Source organism: Haliotis cracherodii, unplaced genomic scaffold, assembly GCF_022045235.1.
Source record: "Haliotis cracherodii isolate W230 unplaced genomic scaffold, xgHalCrac1.p SCAF_4, whole genome shotgun sequence".
Taxonomy (NCBI): domain Eukaryota; kingdom Metazoa; phylum Mollusca; class Gastropoda; order Lepetellida; family Haliotidae; genus Haliotis; species Haliotis cracherodii.
This window is the reverse complement of record NW_027266297.1, coordinates 20,262,704-20,284,656: the sequence shown is the minus strand read 5'-3', so window position 1 is coordinate 20,284,656 and position 21,953 is coordinate 20,262,704. Positions and strand designations below refer to the sequence as shown.

The 21,953-nt window shown below is 41.3% G+C and overlaps 1 protein-coding gene across 7 annotated transcripts in view; it reads left to right on the top strand.

Annotated features, from left to right (window-relative positions):
* The window catches only part of LOC139480117 (single-stranded DNA-binding protein 3-like), a 107,017-nt gene that overhangs the window by 1,514 nt on the left and 83,550 nt on the right, over positions 1–21,953 (top strand). For all 7 annotated transcript variants that reach the window (XM_071263148.1, XM_071263150.1, XM_071263145.1 and 4 more), the window contains exon 4: positions 17,352–17,436. In XM_071263148.1, coding sequence (XP_071119249.1) covers positions 17,352–17,436 — 85 coding nt within the window. The remainder of the gene's footprint in view (positions 1–17,351; positions 17,437–21,953) is intronic.

Sequence of the window (21,953 nt, the reverse complement as noted above, 5' to 3'; positions counted from 1 at the left end):
AGGTGGGGAGATAAAAAAAATGATTAGTGATCAGTTATGAATACACCTGTCAGGCATTCATGTATGTATGAATGATGATGATGAATGTTATCATTAATGTAAACAGGTGTTTGGGACAAAATGACTATTACAGACTTGGCTGGTATTATTTAAAGTAATATGTTACGGATATTACAGAGTTATGATCCTTTTGTTGACAGTGGATTAGATGAGTTTACTGTATATTACTGCCAAATGACTTACCCCCATGTAGAACAGTGTTCACTGACTGGTGTAAATAAATGTTGTTGTGAAGTAATACCTTTGTTTTCAGCCAGAAGCAACAGTGGGCTGTATAAAGTTAACACCTTGGATTTTCAGACTGGTGTATATTTTATATATACACCACTCGGTGTTTTGTCTTGTGGATTGTGCAATTCTGCCCTGTCATTGGCTGGTGCAAACAAATGTGGAACTGTTATGTGTTATGTGATACAGTAGGCCAACACCTGGTGCACAACACCCTATACAAGTGCTGCTTATACATGCTAGATCCCTGTTCGTGACAAACCACACTGCATACATCAGTTTGGATACGTTTACACATGGTCCAGTGGACATGAACATCACCATACACTAATGCCCACAATAGACAGGTAGTCTGCATCTATCCAAGGCAGGTTGGACTCAGTTAGGCCCTGCCTGTCACTTAATTATGTGCCTTCACTCCACGTTTTCCACATTTGTTGTGGAACAATACCTTTGTTGTGATCGCTTTAAAATCCTGAACTGATCTCTGCAACCCTTTACTACAGAGTCATGTGCTACCTGAAGCCAAACTACCCAGACCACCTACATACCCTTGGCCACCCAGATCCACCATGTCGAACCTATGGTTATTCTCACCCACCCTGACATACCCTTGGCTGTCCATACCCACCCAAACTACACAGTGGCCACCCTGATCCACCCTACCAACCCCTGGCCACCCAGATCCACCATATCAACCCCTGGCCACCCAGATCCACCATATCGAACCTTTGGTTATTCCTACACCCCCTGACATACCCTTGGCTCTCCATACCCACCCAAACTACACAGTGGCCTCCCAGATCCACCCTACCAACCCCTGGCCACCCAGATCCACCATGTCGAACCTTTGGTTATTCCTTCAACCCCTGACATACCCTTGGCTGTCTATACCCACCCAACCTACTCAGTGGCCACCCAGATCCACCCTACCAACCCCTGGCCACCCAGATCCACCATGTCGAACCTTTGGTTATTCCTTCAACCCCTGACATACCCTTGGCTGTCTATACCCACCCAACTTACACAGTGGCCACTCAGATCCACCCTACCAACCCACCCTACCAACCCCTGGCCACCCAGATCCACCATGTCGAACCTTTGGTTATTCCTTCAACCCCTGACATACCCTTGGCTGTCTATACCCACCCAACCTACACAGTGGCCACCCAGATCCACCCTAACAACCCTTGGCCACCCAGATCCACCGTGTCGAACCTTTGGTTATTCCTACACACCCTGACATACCATGGCTGTCCATACCCACCCAAACTACACAATGGATAATGAGACCCACCCTGCCAAATCCTTGGCCATCCTGCCTTTGTGTGAGGTATGGATGTCACCATACCAAGACCTGGCCTACCCGATCCACCCTAACTAGGACCCACCTGCCTGGACCCACCCTCCCAGATCAGGTCCCCCCTAAACACCTAAACACATGTCGACCTGCATTACCTGAGCCCCCCACAAATTCCACCCAAGCTCCCACTTCATGATCTCGTCATCATTCAAGCAAATGCTTAGAATTTTTTTTTTGCCATGTCAGCAGTCTGCCTGTGTAGTGTTGATATGTCGGAACGCATCTAAGGGCTACAAGCCCCCCCTGCCAATATCCTTACAGCTGGGGCTTGGAGGCCAGTGCTAATTTTTGTCCCTGCATGGGGTGCCCTGGATTGATTAGTGTGCAAGGGGGTGGGGGGGGGGGGGGGGGGGGTCATCCTTCTCACAAGCACTTGGGTGGGTTTTCTCCAACCTCATGAAGGCTCTCCTCTGTGCTCTCATCAGCCATTGATCTGAACTCTCCCTCTCGACCCTTCCGCCAATCCTCTTGCTCAAATAAACCAAAAAAGTAACATAAACAAACACTGCCACACTTGCACCACCCCATCCATCCATTTCACTGACCTACGTACAAACAGTTGCACAAGAACAAACAGGACCGTGTTGCAGCCCTTGCACCTCTCCCACAATCAGTATGGAGACTCAAACACAGAATCCCGTTTGGAATTTAATGAATATGTTCCCCCTGCATTGTTGTGTATGTGGATGTTGTTACCCCAGCCAAGTGTTGCATGATTGTCCTGTCCACTAAATGTTCAGTCACAGATCCTGTCATGGTCGTTTTTCCACCCGGTCAGCCCCTCTGATGGACAATGGGATGTCTCAATATTTCCATCATTCGATAGGTATTGTAACAAAAGGGTTTATTTTAGATGCATTTGGAGACGTTTGAAGGAATTAGACAAAAATATGAATATGCAGTAATGTCCTGAATTAAACATTTGGAAATCAGCTGGCACAAGAGAGCACCTGTGACAGGTTTTGTGAAAGAGAAGCATACCTTTGATATTTTGTCTCTGCAAGAGGTGATGCATGGATTGCCAGAGAATGGCTAGGACAGCGTCTATGTGAGCCAACTGCTGGCGTGAACTCTCAACTTGTTGTACATGTGAAATTATCAGACAAGGAAGCAGACAAAGAACGTGAATCCAGGATGTAGTTGATGAAACAGTTGCCTGGCTGTGTGGAGTTTGTTCATCACGTCGATATTCTGGAACTGACTGAATATTACCTCCATGGGTTTCTTGACAGGGCTTGATGTCTTGTTCAATTTGGACTTGGTGTGAAAATATAAGAAATGTTTACTGGTGGTCCAGGAGTGTGAAAATATAAGAAATGTTTACTGGTTGTCCGGAACTGTCAAGATCTTCTTGTCCCAAGTTGATACTACTTGTGCAGAGGGGCGGTTGGGTAGCCCAGTGGTTAAAGCGTTCGCTCGTCACGCCCTGGGTTCGATTCCCGACATGGGTACAATGTGTGAAGCCCATTTCTGGTGTCCCCTGCCGTGATATTGCTGGAATGTTGCTAAAAGCGGGGTAAAACCATACTCAGTCACTTGTGCAGGCCTTTATGATCTGTCCAGGTTGTCATGTGGTGTTTGTGGAATCTGATGAGGGCTACAGTAATCTTTTTGGTTGAAAATTCAGACCTTGAAAAAAGGATTGAATTGATACGGCCACATTCATGAATTGCTTAATTCCTGCCTATTGAATAGTAGTGGTCATGTTTTGAAATGGGGGTGAAGTTGAATATTATATAATGAATATTATGTAAAAATTCACAGGACTAACCACATGAGATAGCTAACAAGGTTTACAGTTTGAGGTTTAATACTCTGTCAGATAATGTACTGGCGTTGGTTTGAAGTTTCAGACTTTACATTAAAGGAGATTTTTTTTCGGGGAGAAAAACTTCTATATTACTTAATGATCAAATATATTTTCACTGTTTCCCTTTGACAGTGTATTTTGATACAAACCACATCAAAAACAAAATCTCAATATGTATCACATGATTTGGGTGTATCGGTATGTATCACATGCCATTGGTGTATCAATATATTTCACATGACTTGGGTGTATCAATATGTATGGCATTACTTGGGTGTATCAATATGTATGGCATTACTTGGAGGTATCAATGTTTATCACATGACTTGGGTGTATCAATATGTATGGCAATACTTGGGTGTTTCATCTGCATGGTAAGGAAGACTGCATACAACGATGACAATTTGCTGAGTATTTGTGACCCTTGATTAAGAACTTAATGTCAATTATCAGTCGAATGTTCCTTTAGCCTCTACATTGCAATGGATTACAGGATATTAATGTCTAGATCCTGTTCAGATTATTCTTCCAAGAGTATCATGTGAAGTGTTACTATCCATGCTTGTAGGAAGTCTAACAGTGATGTATTTTTGTGTGCTCTATCTTATGGACTTATCTGAACAAATCCCAACAAATCCTTTTTCAATCCTGTAGTGATGGTTTCGGCAAAGTATGAACACGATAAAATTACATCCATTTTTTTGTAACAGAAGGAGTTTGTTGTTATGAGGCAGTGGGTAGCCAAGTAGTGATGGCATTGGCTAATAATGAAGGGTTTGTTTCCACATGGTAATGTGTGTGAAGCCCATCTAGTGAAATTCCTTGCCATGGCTGAAGACTCAAGTTTATTTTGATATGGTAAAGTATATTTAACATACAAGCAGGGTAAAACTATACTCACTAATTTTCCCTTTGGGGAACAGGGGTAGGAATAAGTCCTCAACAACCTCACTTACTGTACAAGGCGTCTAAATGGATCAGGTGGTCAGGCTTGGTGATTTAATTGACTTCAAGTCATCGTAACCCTTCAGGCTGGCGTTGCTCATGGTATTATTCCCTGGTTGTCTAGTTCAGACTACTGGCCACAGTTGCATGCTGGTATATTGCTGAGTTCAGCACAAAGAATAAACACGTTAATTTTGAAGTGATGTAATACTGCGACCGTATCCTTTTTATTCACTGATTTTGTCCTTTACGTATAGTATGTAGCTCTTTGCATCATGAAGTTAACACCAGCAGGAATACCATATTTTTTCATGAATAAAACTTGTCATAAAATTAAAATGATGTTTGAATTTTATCCATTATGAACTCTGGAATAATTTAAGTATTTTCTTTGTGGACTGTAGGCTGAGATTTATACATCTTCCTTTTTGTCGAAGAGCAGGGATGAAGACCATGACATTTGAGAGAGGAAACAAATCAATTACCTCAGGAGGGAAAAAAATGACAATTACAATCGATGATTGATCAACGTGAGATCTGACAACCAATATGAATACTGTGAGCTATTACCAGTCCCAAACATATTGACAATTTTGAAGTACTTAAACTAAATGTCTGAAGCAGATCCATCTTGTATCTCAAGCTTAGATTGACATATTATTTATATAATTAATTATTCTAAAATTTGAAACAAGCTGTAATTAATTATGCAAGGAAGCTTTTCATTGCTATGATCATATTGGGCCTACTAACCTGTCTCAATATTTACACACACCAACTCAAATTTTTAAGTGGAAACTAAATTGAAAATAAAACCTGTTGGTCAAAAGTGGTGTGACCACATAAGATGTACCGTATTCGACGTAATAAGCGCCCAGGGCGCTCTCAAAATTAGAAATAGGGGGCTCTTATTAGAATATTATTTTGGTGGAAAAAAAACAGAGCTGAAAGATAAATTTGGTGGTTTATGCTGACAGCCTGAAAAGTTTATGTACGACAGATACATTTTTCCAGAATTTAATTGCCCATAACTAAGGGTGCATATAACACACAAGTGCTTATTTTATGCGAATAAATGAGTCTTGTGTACATTGATCAATCCTAAGGGGTACTAATTGGGATTGTTCACTTGACAATATATTAGCAAATATTGCTGTGGGCGCTTGTAAGAGCAAGGCGCTTATTACGGCGAAAACGGTATTTGAACCCCTTGCAAACAGATACAGTCGGAAATGCTTTCTGCATTAGTAATTGTCCAGTAGGTAACAAAGAAGCAATCGATTCTTTCTGATGACAGGTGCTTCCATGCTTTTTTGTACTGACTCATGAGTTTTCACCCAGTACACTGCTGAGTTTACCTGGACAAGCCTTTGATAGGTTATCAAAAGGTGATGTGATACACAGAGCTCCAGATAAGCTTTTGGTGTTGTGGGTATTTTACCCATGCATTTTAAAATCATTGGGTATCAGTAATTCTATCTGGGTATTCAAATTTCTGTTACCCACTAGTTTTTACACATGTGGGTATTTAAGTTAAATATTTAAAAACACTATTCATCTAGTCCCTGCAAACTGGTGTTGTGTGGGTTGCTTTATAGGACTCAAAAATACCAAGATACTTACACAAGAAAGTGTGATGGCAAATGATCATGATGTAACTGTCATCGTGGAGTTTGGCCAGTTGACGGAATGCCCATTTATATTTTCAAAATAAGTTTCCGATTCGCTAATCGAATACGCAGGGTTACTTCACAATATTTTGATGATCCGCACAAGTTTTAGTTTTGTAGCGTATCTGTAATGTTAGTTGCGTAATTGATACGCTTGGATTTTATTTTACTGCGTATTCCTGCATTTCTGATGCGTATTTCACGCAGATACACAGCTTATCTGGAGCTCTGGATACAGGGACAGGGAAACTACTCTTTGTACCATGGCCATGCTACTCTGAAACCCTCCCTGCGACAGTACCGTATACAGACACTGATTAGACCATCCATTGTGAGGCTCTTCAATTATACATACTTAAATGAATCATGAAAGACTTTTTCTTGATAATAGAATTAATAAGGTGAAACAGAAAGGTTCTCCAGCACCCAGTTGAAATTTAGTCATTAACTGATTTAGAGTTGGCTTTGTGAAGCTTGTTCATTTAACTGTTGCAAGTCAGGGGCCAGCAATCCTAGTCTTGTGGATCCAGTCTATTTGTTCCCAATCAATTATTGGTAGGTGGTTCTTCACGATTTGCAAGGACAATGCATGATCAAATTTATGAGGCATTATTAAGAAGACCTGTGAAGATCCGGGTAGAGTAGGTCTTCAGCAACCCATGCTTACCGTAAAAGGTGATTATGCTTGTCGTAAGAGGCAACTGACGGAATCAGGTGGTCAGGCTCGCTGACTTGGTTGATGCATGCCACCGACCCCAATTGCGTGGATCAATGCTCATGATGTCAATCACTGGAATATTCTGGTCCAGACTTGTATTTACAGACCGCTGTCATATAGCTATAATATTGCTGAGTGCGGTGTTAAACAACAAACAAACATTAAGACATATTCCATGGGTAATTCTTCTGTAAATGTGTAATATCACGAGACACTTATGTAGTGTATTGTACTATTTTACTGTTTTATATAACGGCTTTATGAAAAGTTTATTGTATATGGCAATAAGAACTTTATTGTGTTTAGCAGTGGAGGGCGTTTATGGGAGGTGTGTATGTAGAAGGTACATAAAAGAAGATCTAAGTATTGACCGAAAAGGAATAGTTGGCACAATGAACTGAAGTGTTGTTGCATATTAGTTGCTCAAAGAATTGTATTTGCTAAATTGTGTACAGTTACGCTTTGGCCGCAAAACATCATGGTCATTGATGAAACATTGATGTTGCGTGTGTATCGGAGCCAATGACATGGCATTGTCAGCTGTCGTAGATCTGGTCCCCATCAATAAGTCATACCATACAACATGGGCGCTGTGACTCTGAGCTGCTTTCAATAAAGCTAGCCATGTGCAGTAAGTGGTTAACACAGTAGAAAATACTGGGAGGAGTGTTCATGACATGAAATTTGATTTTGTTTCGAGTAGAACCGTGTTTATGAGTCTCTAGTTAGTCTGTTTTGTGTTGGTAATTGAAAATATTGAAGGTTGGAACTCCTGAAAATTAACCATTCTGGAGTCTTCCTTTATGAAAAATATAAATGGTTGAAAAATTGTGAAAATAGGGATATGTGTTTGTTTATAATGTGTGAGATAAGTTATGATATTTTGTTTTGTTGCTCTCAAAATGATTCGAAATAGTTACACCTGAATGTTATCTATTATAATGAATGACGCTTTACAAAACAAGCAGACCTAATAGTTTAATAGGATATGTATGCATTAGGTGGAAGTTTGATCAGATCTGATGCACTGATGAGCATGTCTCTAACTGAATTACCAGTAGCAGTCCAGAGAGTCATCTTGGCAAGACTTGTCTGGTCCTCTCCGTTTACCTAGACTTGTAATAGTTGTTGTGCTATGATCATTTCATGGAAAGGGGGCCAGAGTGGTATTAGCCTGGAGGACCTTGTTAATTCCAAGTTGAATTTCAAATTGTTCATGACCACTAAAGGTACGATGTTGTCATTTGTGTACTCACAAGCGGTATTAGATAGAGGTTCATGAAATGGGGAGAAAGTCCTGTATTTTTAGTCTATAGACAAAGTGGAAGTAAACAAAATTTGTGTAAAACTAATGGAATTGTATATTTGCGTTGCATTTAGTGGAAGTGATAGTTTGAGTAATGTTTTCCTAAAGCAGTGCATTAGTTAATGGGCTTTAAGAAGGCTTTAGCAACCATATTCTCAATAGAACTCTGTTTAACAGTTGAATACAAATTAGAACATAAGTAGTCTTTCAACTTGAGTAAGCTGGAGGTTGTAATGTCAACTGTAACAGTTCATCTTCAGAATGAGACAATATCCCCCATGAAACATTGCAACCAGGTGGTACATCACCATATTGACCAGCTACTCCAAGTCACGCAGTACAACTAGGTTCTACCTTGTTGCTTCATCATGCATGATCCTAGATGATGTGTAGCAATCAATCTCAGACAGCAACATTTGTGAACACTGGAGACAGTCCTGTATCTTGTATAACAATGTGTTACGCTGTATGCATAGCCCAAGTTTCCCCATTGTACCTCAGCAAACAAAGACTGGTCCTGACCACAAAAGTCAGCCTGTCCTTGTTGGTTGTGGCCGGACGGATAGAGGGGAGGGGTGTCGGGGTGGGAGTTGTGTCCAGCTGAGTCCAGCTGCTGTCCTCCTCCCACCTGCTGCCTGCCCCTTGTACAGGGGACAGCTCACCTGGCTCCAGATCAGTGTGCTGTAGTGGTCCCTCCCTGAGTCGTCCGTGTTCACTGACCTGCGACAGGCTTTGTTCCCAGCCATGTTGTGGCTAGAGCAGATGGTTGGGATGGTTAGGTCCACATGTTCAGTGAGACCATGCTTGTGCTCCAGCACCAGCCAGTCAACTTCCATTACTTAAATCACATGTTCACTGAAATATTGTTCACTTTACACATTCCCTCATCAGCAAGCAGTTGTCATGGATACACCTCACGGTTGTTTTAGTGTGGAATAAATCCTTCAGCATTTCTCAGACTGAAATATTTGTAGAAGTTATATCTGTATGTGATTATTCGCAACAATATGTTCAATAAAGATATCCCCTGATTTGGTTGGTTACTCCTAACAATGTTTTCATAATTACTTAAGGTTAGTGAAAAATCTGAGACAATTTGGAAAATAAAGATTGTAATTGCTTCAGCTGTTAATATTTTTTTTAGATATTTGGGAAAGTTATTTTGTCATTGTTTTCAATTCTTGAAGCTAGGATGTTGTAACATTAAAAAAGGCTTTGTATACCATCCTATGAAAACACCCACAGCAGGAGGATATGATAGGAGGTTTATCAGAGGCCACAACATGCACAGACGTGCACAGATCCTATCGCTCTATCCGTTTTATATTTCTAATGAATATATGATATGGCGTAAACAAGGTGGTGGTGGTACAAGGGTTATGACGATCCATCACATTCAATGCATTGTGATAGTTGTTTCCAGTAAATGATGCTAAATGCTGCCTTTTGTACCCATAAGATAAATGTAAGTTTTTGAATTTGGTATGTAGGAATGTAGTGGTCAATTGGTAAAAAATTGAATGAAACTGCACAAATGGGCATTACTTATTAAGTCTAGTGTCGATTATCATTCATCATTGTCATTAAGATTTAAGATTCTGTACTAGTCTTTGTAATTCTCAATAAGAATTATGGTAATGTATTTGTGAGATATCACTGTTGCACAATGATATTCTAGAAGATTAAGTCACACTCTGTGTAGCTGCGAGATAAAGGTTTGGATATAGATCATATCGCATGGTTCATCACACCAGGATCAACTATTAGGCTTTTAGGAAATCCAACAGTCGTTCACTTATGAAAATAGGATGTTTGACATTTTTACATAACTTCTGGCTACTCCTTTCATGCTGTGAAATATATGCAAGAGAGCTATTCACAACCCTATTCACGAAACCAATTCACATTCAATTGTTTGAAAAAGGCAACATTACGACGTATCTCTTGCAGTCATAACCAATAATTGGTCTTTCCCTGAAACTTTATTTCAGTACAGTTATGGGAATTTTGGAAATTATAAGAGAGTTAGTGAAACAATTGGCCATTCCATGGAATAAGTTATGATATGTGTTCTCCTGAAGCAAAAGTTGGATTTATGAGACTATATGGAATAAATTGTTTAGTTGCTCATTTTTTTCAGTGGGCATGACTAATCAGAATTATCACAAGCAAACAATGTTAAGAGTAACCGTTAGGTAAGAGATATTACGGAAGAGTTATATTCCTACTAATCTATTTATACTACTCATACAGAACACTCGATTCTTTCATATTACTAATATTAGTTAACCTGCCATGCCTTGACAGATTAACTATAGTAATAGGAAAGAATCAGGAGTTCTTTAACTTCTTTTGAGCAGTATATCATGCATGGCGGAATATGTTATTATTATTGCCGTTCTAGTTGCTATGTCTACAACACAAAATGGTTATATGTCCGAGACGTGTAGAAATATAGATGTTATTGGTACATGGCAACAGCCAGAGAGATAGTACTTCTGCCAACTCGGAAGGGCTCAATTATTCATGTTAACCATGGCTAGGAGGAGCCTCGTAACACAGATCACGTTACAGTATCTCAAATTAGAAGTGGTCTTGGAGGATGGCATTTAAAATATATATAAACATGGAATAATTTGGCCATCACAGAAGTCTTGTTTTCAAGCCATGGAGCATGAACAAGCTGTGTCGGTTTATACCATCTGGATTGACATCTGTGCAATTACACGAAAACATTCCATCACAGGGATCCCATGATTATGGTCCACTGTATTTAATAAAGTATATGTCATATCGATCAAGAGGTGATTGGGTGCTCATTAGCCACTTACCTTTTGTTTCGCACCTCGAGAGTCACTCACTCAACTCACTCTGATGATAGAAATATTGTAGCAGAGATTTGAACACAAGATTTAACAAACTCACATTGTACTGGTACAAACTCCCTCAGGATAGAAACTATATCACATTACCACATAGGAGAACTTCAGGTGTTGTTCTTGCTAGTAAGGCAGGACTTCTAAACAATTGTCGATGATCGAAAAGATAAATTTAGGAGCTTGATAAGTCAGTTCATTTCATGCTTTCCGTGTGCAACTGCATAAAGCTCAGTTACCTCAAATCGGGGCAGAAAATGTGAAATGAGACAGGGTTTTTCATATCTTTTTTTAAAATTGGGTTTAATTTGCATGTTCTTGCATGAAAAAACTGGTTCTTATCTAACCATCCAAATGTACTTTTTAGTGGACTGGATAAACCTGAATATCAGACTCTTAAAGCTTATTATGTAATTCCCCGTTTCTTTGTCCAATCAGTACCGTCATAGCTGGAATATTGCAGAGTTAAACAACAACCAGACCAATTTTTTGTTTTTTGATGCATCTAGACAGTGTTCATAGATATGACAAAGATCCTTCTCTTACCGTGATGCCATGATTCATGTAACAGAATCCGACCTTTGGTGGTGCACAGTATTTCACAATCTGCCAATGAGAGTGATGAGGTTGAGTTACAAGTATGTATAAGGAAGATGCAGGGTGCCTGGAAGAGTGGCAATTCTGTGGTAATTATCGGCTACATCTTCACCAGCAGCTCAAATGTCACGCAAGGAGAAATAGGTCATTTTGAAAAGTTTAATGAGATGCCGTGGTGGTTGTATACACTGTGCATGCTATCAAATGTCATAGCAAGATCTGGCCAAGGCACACGATATACCATTTTCTTGAAAATGTGGATGTCTGACCATTACCGCAATTTACATAAGTCCAAGAAGGTTAAATTGTTATCAGAATTTATAGATTTTAATTTTTCTTTTCAGTAAGTATGAGGCGTTTCTTTTTTCTCCATTTATCAGGCTTTCTGTTTGCGTACTGTAGCCAGTTAAGACCAAGACAAACCTGGCCTGTTTGTGTTATGAAATTTGTGAAATCTCAAATGCAAGATGCAAAGCTGGTTTTATTTGGTTGAACCTTGAATTGACTTCAGTAGTACCTGATACTTGACTTCATGTTATTTGTCAGACTGAAAGGATGGTGTACATTAAGATTGTTGTGTCAGCATTATTTACTTTAAAATCTCGGAGTGCAACCGAGCAATGCAGCTATTGGTTGCAATATTCGCTTCTATACAGGGGCGGTTGGTTAGCTTAATGGTTAAAGTGTTCGCTTCTCGGCCCAATGCCCGGGTGAAAGCCCATTCAAGTGTTCCCCTGCTGAAATATTGCTTAAGAGGCGTAAAACCATACTCATTCACTCACTTCGATAAGGATGGTTCTGGGTTTGATATTGCTCTGAATATTATATATGTTAATTGGAGCTTTGCATCAATCATTTATCAATTGTAATTGGTTTGGTTGTCATCATGACATAATTACGTTACACAACTTTGTGGTACTGACTGAGGTTTGGCATTTGTTCATTTATGCAACTTCATACTGATTGGAAGAGGCAAGCCCAGTTTACTGAGATGATGTACCGATCAAATAAAGAAGTATAAACATACACTTTCTGGTGAAACCTGCTTGATTATGACTGTTGGATTTATATTTTTTATATAGTCTTCGCTGAAGAATTACTCTACGTAATGTATAGTATATACAGGTCACCCTTAATGTCAGTGTCCGAAATGACCACCTTCCCCAGGCTTGTAACTTTTCGTCGGGCTGCTTGAAATTTTCCTCCACCTTTCCGACAGTCTTGATGACAATATTAAGACTACTTATGTGTTCAATTTTGTCATAACTTCTTGTTGATTCTCAAGTAGTTGTTTGAATTATTTCAACTGAATCAAGATGCGATTTGTCTCTTATTTTTCGTGATTTTCAATATAATAATGTCTGAATTCAGGCAGGTCACTTTGAAGATGGGCAGGCAACACTTATGGGTCACCTGCCCGACTGTCTTGTTGGGTTCAAAATTATTTCAAACACTGTTTACTTCCATATGTATTTAAGTGGAGAAGAATTAGCTTCATTATTATATTGATTCCTTGATTGAAAAAGTTTTTGCCAAACATCTTTGGGGCAGAAAGAACTAGTTGGAAACATAAAAAACAGCCTAAAAATGTGTAGTTTTAAAATGTTGTTTTATATAACAGTTATATTCTTACTCTGGGAAAAGAGATGCTGAACATATTAGTCATTGGTTGATTGGTAACATGTTATAGGTCCTGAAACACCAAGGCCTGAATTGACTTGGTTTAGAGGATAATGTTTGATTCAAATCAATGTCTTAGAAAAGTGTTCCTTTTGTTGGTCTGTTTCTTGGTGTAGTTATCTTTTGGTCCTAAGTTTATGATTTTAATTTCAAGCCAAAACTGAAATTATGCCAAATATCTGTTTCTAGTTTTTCTTAAATTAATTTAGGACAATGTAAATGGTCATAACTCAGATTAGGACTAATTCAGAATTGTTTTACTTTTAGTTTTTCTTAAATGTTTGGAGACCAGATCAGTTGACTTGTTTTTTTTAAAGGATCAAACTGTAATATATTTTGCAGAATTATCGAACAAGCTATAAGATAATAATTGATTTAGTTTTTTAAATATGTGTGGTTGAATGAATAATATACAGAGGTCATGATATTGAGACCCATGGTGGTAGTAATCTGGGGCCCGTATTTAAGAAATGAACATTATGTCTTCTGTACTTAAGTGACCCGTGAAGATTCCAGGGTAGAATAGGTCTTCAGCAACCCATGCTTGCAGTAAAAGGTGACTATGCTTGTCGTAAAAGGCGACTAACGGGATCGGGTGGTCAGGCCCGCTGACTTGGTTGATGCTTGTCATCGATCCCAATTCCGTGGATCGATGCCCATGATATAATCACTGGATTGTCTGGTCCAGACTTGATTATTTACAGACCGCCGTCATATAGCTGGAATATTGCTGAGTGCGGCGTTAAACAACAAACAAACAAACCAAATAAGTACTTAAGCATGTAAAAACATCAGTAGTAGGTAATATCACTTTGTGGAACCGTCCCCAGGCCTGGTGACAATGCACTTGTCGTGAACACATGTTGAGACTGTCACACTGCCCTGAGTGAATGATGGCGATTGCCATCAAGAAGCACTTCCTGGTGCAAAACATGGAATCTGTGTGTTACGTGAGACATCATGGTGATCAGAATCACCAGTTTATCGTGTAGGCAGTTTATATCTGGTATTTGTTGTAAAGATTTATCAGATCAACTCAGAGTTGTCATGATAAAAGGATATTGATTCCAATTATGATTCGTGAGGCAAGAGGTGATAACACTATCCATGGTTAATCCTGTGTTGGTGGGTAAACTTGTCAAGCATCCTACCTTGCCTTTAGGAATTGAGTTGGGATTCTAAGGATTGATATTTCCGGATATTTCTTGATTTTTGCCTTTTTGTTAAAGGATATTCTTCTTTATCAATGCTAAGTGTTGAAGATTCTTTGATACATTTCCGAATACAATCTGACAGCAGCCTATGATTTTAGATCTTAAGTATTCTTGCACGGCCGATCCTTGGTGTGTATGTTAGAGTGATCAGAATATATTATAGAGTAGTACGAAAGTGTGTAACGGAATCGACAATACTGGCTTCCATCTGTGTTCCGCCATCATGGTTTGAAAATGATGTTTCTTTTTTTTAGGGTATGTTCTTGGCACAAGATTATTATGTGCAACATATATGCTATTACTCAAGAACGTTTTTCCAACATGCTGTAGGGCAAGGCTCTTTTTGAATAAATAGGTTTACAGATTTTTCCAACCCCGAAAAATGGGAAAAATGGAAAAAAATCATAAAAGCACTAAATTTTTGAATGATGAAACTTGCAGGGGAGGGAGCCACAATTGGTTGCTGGCCAGTCTTGTCAGGGATGCAGGTAGGAACCCTGGGAGGGAAGGATGGAGCCACATTCGGTTGTTTGTCTGGTCATGTAAGGGAGGGAGGGAGGGAGCCACACTTGGTTGGCTGTCTGGTCATGTAGGGGAGGGAGGGAGCCACACTTGGTTGTCTGGCCGGTCATGTAGGGAGGGACGGAACCACACAAGGTTGTCTGTCTGGTCATGTAGGGGAGGGAGGGAGCCACACAAGGTTGTCTGTCTGGTCATGTAGGGAAGGGAGGGAGCCACACAAGGTTGTCTGGCCGGTCATGTAGGGGAGGGAGGGAGCCACACTTGGTTGTCTGTCCAGTCATGGGAAGAGAGGGAGCCACACAAGGTTGTCTGGCCGGTCATGTAGGGGAGTAGCTGTGTCGGGAGCCAAGTAGAGCAGTGGAATCCACATGAAGCTTGCCAGATCAATATGATGACAATTGGTAATCCAGATTGTTCTCAAGCAGCAACCAGACCTGGGTCCTCAACTGAAACTTTTGACTTCTCTCAAATTGTTTATGGTAAAAAATATTTCACCACACGATGTACAATATTGCATTTTCTCATTATGTTGAGGTTTAATTTGCTTCCATCACCCAGAAGTGATGTGGGGCTGGAGGTTTGCATGAACAGATTTCAGTGTCCATAGCTCATTCTTATGGCTAAAATGGAGGGTTGCACAATCTGCAATGCCTGCTTCAGCAAAGCAGTTCATCATTGTTGGCAACCTTCTTTAGGTTCTGGGCTTCCTTTCTCTCCGCTATTTTCTTTTTCTTCGTCTTTTCATGCCAACAGGAAACATGGTTGATCAGCCACGAAAATGTTGACAATAGTACACTTTTTAAGTACTGTATTTGGAAAAGGATGTCCTGTTGGCTTAGGTCAGAAAATCAAGAGATGTTGAACCGATCAGATCCTTTATTAAGTTGAACCCTGACATCATTTCATGAAACATTTTGTGTATTTGCCATCCTGATAGGCATGTTTTATATTCTGCTGTGATATTACTGGAATTTTACAGTAAACTAAGGTTATCATGAACTCGAAGGGACCATTACTTTTAGTTGGTCATAACCGTAGTTCGTTGTAAGCATATATACAGCATTTATACAACAAATGGTCGGTACTAAAAATATGTTTGTTATATCGGTCAGTTCGTTATAAGCATGTTTGTTATAAACGTAGTTGACTGTATTCGAATATAGACTGGCTAACTAAGACACTCAATAGACAAACATATCTTTGGGTTTCAACATAGGAGATACTTCTTTAACCATACGCAAAATTCTCTGAGATCATGCGATAGTGAACAAACTTTGTTCAGTTGTTGAAAATATAACATTTTCATCAACAGTTACCAGGCAATAATATACTACTTGTACTCTGCTGCTTTCTGGAAACAGTAATATACACAAGAAAATACAGTAAGCTGTTCTCAAACATCTCTACTGAAAATATTGCACATACAATATATACTCTATTGGTACAGAGCACCTGATAACCTGCATATTTGGATAAATCACTGTTACCCATTTAATTTTGAGTTCCTTGATTACAAATATATATGTAAAAATTATAAAAACCCAATCGCATAAAAACACTCAAAGTATCCTTTTCAGTGTTATTTACAGATCCTTATATACTGATTGAATGCAGGCATCACATGTACAAACTCTACTGCAGTGAATAATGTATAAAAATGGTGCCTTTTCTCACTCAATGGTAATTAGACATGTAAACTGTTGTGAGTTTATGCGACGCGTTTCACACTTGAATAGCACAGGAATGGATATAAAAAAGAATTCACCTAACCTGAAACAGCATGTTTTGAAGAATAATTTAAAACGATTGTTATCTTATTGGTGTAAAAGTACCCAATAGACTGGATCCAAGACAGTAAAAAAGAAAATCTACAAATGCCCAACGTGAATGATAACTTGGGATCTAAATGCTCAATACCTTACAAGATTGTCTGAAGCCTTGTTGGTATATGCTTAGTGTTGTATATATTGAATATGGCCAGGCTTATATGTTTTAATATTGCCTGGTGTTGAAAAGTTGAATATTGTTTGGTGTTGTATATGTTGAATATTGCCTGGTGTTGTATATGTTGAATATTGTTTGGTGTTGTATATGTTGAATGTTGCCTGGTGTTGTGTGTGTTGAATATTGTCTGGTGTTGTATATGTTGAATGTTGCCTGGTGTTGTGTGTGTTGAAAATAGTGTCTGGCGTTGTTTGAGTGTAATATTGCTTGTATGCTGTGCTTTGTCTTGAGGCCAGGTGACAGACTGTGCTAGATTGAAATATGTTGATTGTTTGCTTTACTGAGCTGCCATTGGTGAGATGTTTGATTGACATATTTGAGTTCTCATGTACTCACTGCCATGTTGTTTATGTTTCAGTGTGTTTTGGGATCTATATTGTGCCGCGCCAGAGAGGAGAGAAACATGTGATCATTCTAGTGAAGCTAAAGCATTTCATGATTATGTGAGTATTGCCCCTTTTTGGGGGGTTAATATGGTATCTACAGCAAGCTTATACTAGAAAAAAAAAAACCAGGTATGTGGCCTCCCTAGTTGTCGAACAAACCATGACCTAAGCTGTTAGTAGACTGTGGCCTCCTTCGACATGGACAGATGTGGCCTCCCATGGCCTCCCTAGCTGTTGGGCAGACCTTGGCCTCCCTAGCTGTTGGGCAGACCTTGGCCTCCCTAGCTGCTGGGCAGTCCTTGGCCTCCCTAGCTGCTGGGCAGTCCTTGGCCTCCCTAGCTGTTGGGCAGACCATGGCCTCCCTAGCTGTTGGGCAGACCTTGGCCTCCCTAGCTGCTGGGCAGACCATGGCCTCCCTAGCTGCTTGGCAGTCCTTGGCCTCCCTAGCTGCTGGGCAGACCATGGCCTCCCTAGCTGCTTGGCAGTCCTTGGCCTCCCTAGCTGCTTGGCAGTCCTTGGCCTCCCTAGCTGCTGGGCAGACCATGGCCTCCCTAGCTGCTGGGCAGACCATGGCCTCCCTAGCTGTTGGGCAGACCATGGCCTCCCTAGCTGTTGGGCAGACCTTGGCCTCCCTAGCTGTTGGGCAGACCTTGGTCTCCCTAGCTGCTGGGCAGTCCTTGGCCTCCCTAGCTGCTGGGCAGACCATGGCCTCCCTAGCTGCTGGGCAGTCCTTGGCCTCCCTAGCTGTTGGGCAGACCATGGCCTCCCTAGCTGTTGGGCAGACCATGGCCTCCCTAGCTGCTTGGCAGACCATGGCCACCCTAGCTGCTGGGCAGACCATGGCCTCCCTAGCTGTTGGGCAGACCATGGCCTCCCTAGCTGCTGGGCAGACCATGGCCTCCCTAGCTGCTGGGCAGACCATGGCCTCCCTAGCTGCTGGGCAGACCTTGGCCTCACTATCTGTTGGGCAGACCTTGGCCTCCCTAGCTGCTGGGCAGACCTTGGCCTCCCTAGCTGTTGGGCAGACCATGGCCTCCCTAGCTGTTGGGCAGACCATGGCCTCCCTAGCTGCTGGGCAGACCATGGCTTCCCTAGCTGTTGGGCAGACCATGGCCTCCCTAGCTGCTGGGCAGACCATGGCTTCCCTAGCTGCTGGGCAGACCATGGCCTCCCTAGCTGCTGGGCAGACCATGGCCTCCCTAGCTGCTGGGCAGACCATGGCCTCCCTAGCTGCTGGGCAGACCTTGGCCTCCCTAGCTGTTGGGCAGACTATGGCCTCACCAGCTGCTGGGCAGACTATGGCCTCACCAGCTGCTGGGCAGACGGTGTAAGGCTGACAGCGGCCTCTTTCATATGAACTGACCATGGCTTCCCTAGATGTGGACAGAGATGGCTTCCCTAGATGTGGACAGACTAGTGCCTTCCAAGCTGTTGCACAGGCTATGGCCTCCCTAGACATGGGACAGACTGTGGCCTCCCTAGACATGGGACAGACTGTGGCCTCCCTAGACATGGGACAGACTGTGGCCTCCCTAGACATGGGACAGACTGTGACCTCCCTAGACATGGGACGGACTGTGGCCTCCCTAGACTGGGACGGACTGTGGCCTGCCTAGACATGGGACAGACTGTGGCCTCCCTAGACATGGGACGGACTGTGGCCTCCCTAGACTGGGACGGACTGTGGCCTCCCTAGACTGGGACGGACTGTGGCCTCCCTAGACTGGGACGGACTGTGGCCTGCCTAGACATAGGACAGACTGTGGCCTCCCTAGACGTGGGACAGACTGTGGCCTCCCTTGCTGTCAGACAGACTGTAGACATGTGACAGGTCAGGTTACAGGCTTGAACTAATTTCTGCAAGTAAGATTTATTATGTCTAGTATATAATAAAACGTTCATTATCATGACCCGGGTAGGAATATACTTTTGAAGTTGACTAGTCCACACACATAAATACAACATTCCACTTGCGCTGTGTGACAAGTTTCTGGCACGCTGCACGAATTCATATTGATGAATACCGTAGAAATTATTGTTTGAAATTTTGAATGAAGCTTAGGAAGGTCAAATTTTGTTTTTGTTTTCTGAAAATACAAGAGCAGTGATATTACCGATGTTACTGAACTTGGTTGTCCTTCACCTGTAGCAGGTAGCAGCCATCTGGTTTGATGGCTGCTGTTGATAATCACAACAGCAGTGGTTTAATAATGCTGAACATCTATGTCAGACGCAGGTGAAACAGCTGGGGCTGCTCAAGTATGAGAGAATGTCTGGCGATGTGCTCCTGTCACACAGATCATTCAGAAATATTCTAGACATTATTGCCCTGGCTTATCTACTGTGTACTTTAAAGTATGAATCTCTTAAATATCAGGAGTTGGAAATGCCTATTCATTGTAAAGTGGTGTATGGCCATATTGTTGTCTCAATCCCATTGGAAATAACATAGTTGTTGGTTATTGGCACCAGGTAAACAATTTGATAGAAATAAGTATTAACATTTTATTGAATATTTTAACATGAGTTGATTAATTTTTCTAATCTAATGGCTTGTGAACATGCTACGCAAAGCTCCTAGTATTTAGAGGAACAAGCACAATCTCGATGGAGACAAGCAGATGGCTTAGACACCTACCTATCCTTCAAGGGACAACTGCAGTTATCTGGAAAGGACACCTGCCTATTCTGGGAGGGGCTCATGCAGATATCATACTGGACACCTGCAGATTTTTCAGGGACATGTGTAGGTCCCCATTGAGATTCTTGCAGATTGTTGAAGGACACTTGCTGATCATTCTGCAAAGGACACTTGCAAATGCTGCTTCACATACCAGCTGACATCACTACTTTAATCATCTGATCACGCTGCAAAGGCGGACTGCATGTCTTGATATGTAGTGCACCTGCAGATTCTGCTTGGAAGAGCACCTGCAGTTCCTGTCATAAGAGCACCTGCAGATCATGTGAGGAAGGGCACCTGCAGATCATGTGAGGAAGGGCACCTGCAGTTCCGGTCATAAGAGCACCTGCAGATTCTGCTAGGAAGGGCACCTGCATATCTTGTCATGAGCACCTGCAGATCATGTTAGGAAGGGCACCTGCAGTTCCTGTCATGATAAGCACATGCAGATCCTGTCATAAAGGACACCTGTGATCCTCTTGCAGGGGGCACCTGCAGAGAGAGTGGAACTGGTTATTGTATACATTACCCGCTGATTGTGTAGCACCAGCATGTAGGATGTCTCTGGTATTGATTATTTAAGGCCTATGACAGGGAAAAAAATCACCTACCTACCAGTGATATCTCACACTTGCGTGCTCGAGTCTTGTTCAGGAAGAAGGAGATGAAATACATTCTGTGAGATACTTAAGGAAGATGTTGGTACCTATTTATTTTGGTCAGAGGACAGACCTCAGAAAATTGATGCACAGAATAATGGTCTCATGCATTAATTTATTTAAAAGAATGTATTTGCTTCTGTAAAATAAGGTTCACGGGTCATGTCTAATAGGTGATGACTATCAAATTGTCTTTCTTATAATGTTTCAGTATCTAATTACAGCATTGTAATTAGTGTTAGTAAATTACACTTTCAGCTATTATGTTATTTAAGAGTTTTTTACCACAGAGTTGCAATTTTTAATTCAGTATCTCCCATATGTCACCCCTAGGTCTAAATCAGATCAATAGAAAATATTTTTGTAAACCAAAGCTCACAGACAAACAGAACTTGACAATCTTGTGAACTGAACTTGATACCAACTGGTTCAGGTGATCACTGAACCAACTTGACCAGAGTAGATCTAGTCTTATGTGTGTCCTTGGACAGACAGTCAGTCACGCAAGTCTGTCACAAGATCGATATTGTCATCCTTAATGATGGTGATAACATAAATCAGATAGATGAGTGCACGTCACAAACGTCAAACGATGGTGCCACCTACACCAAGTGGTTGTTCATAAGGTGAGGTCAGCAAATGCTAGATTGCATGTTTGAAGAGCTCAGTATTTATCAGGGTCTTGAGATGTGATCAGTAATGTAATTATGATGAGGTATGATTGCTTGCTTGGAACAGACTGATAATTCCTACTGACCACCATGACTAGGTATGATTGCTTGCTTGGGACAGACTGATAATTCCTTTTGACCACCATGACTAGGTATGATTGCTTGCTTGGGACAGACTGATAATTCCTTTTGACCACCATGACTAGGGAGGATTGCTTGCTTGGGACAGACAGATAATTCCTAATGACCAACATGACGAGGGATGATTGCTTGCTTGGGACAGACAGATAATTCCTACTGACCACCATGACTAGGGAGGATTGTTTGCTTGGGACAGACAGGTAATTCCTACTGACCACCATGACTAGGAAGGATTGCTTGCTTGGGACAGACAGATAATTCCTACTGACTACCATGACTAAGAAGGATTGCTTGCTTGGGACAGACAGATAATACCAACTGACCACAATGACTAGGGAGGATTGCTTGCTTTGGACAGACAGATAATACCAACTGACCACAATGACTAGGGATGATTGGATGCTTGAAACAGACAGATAA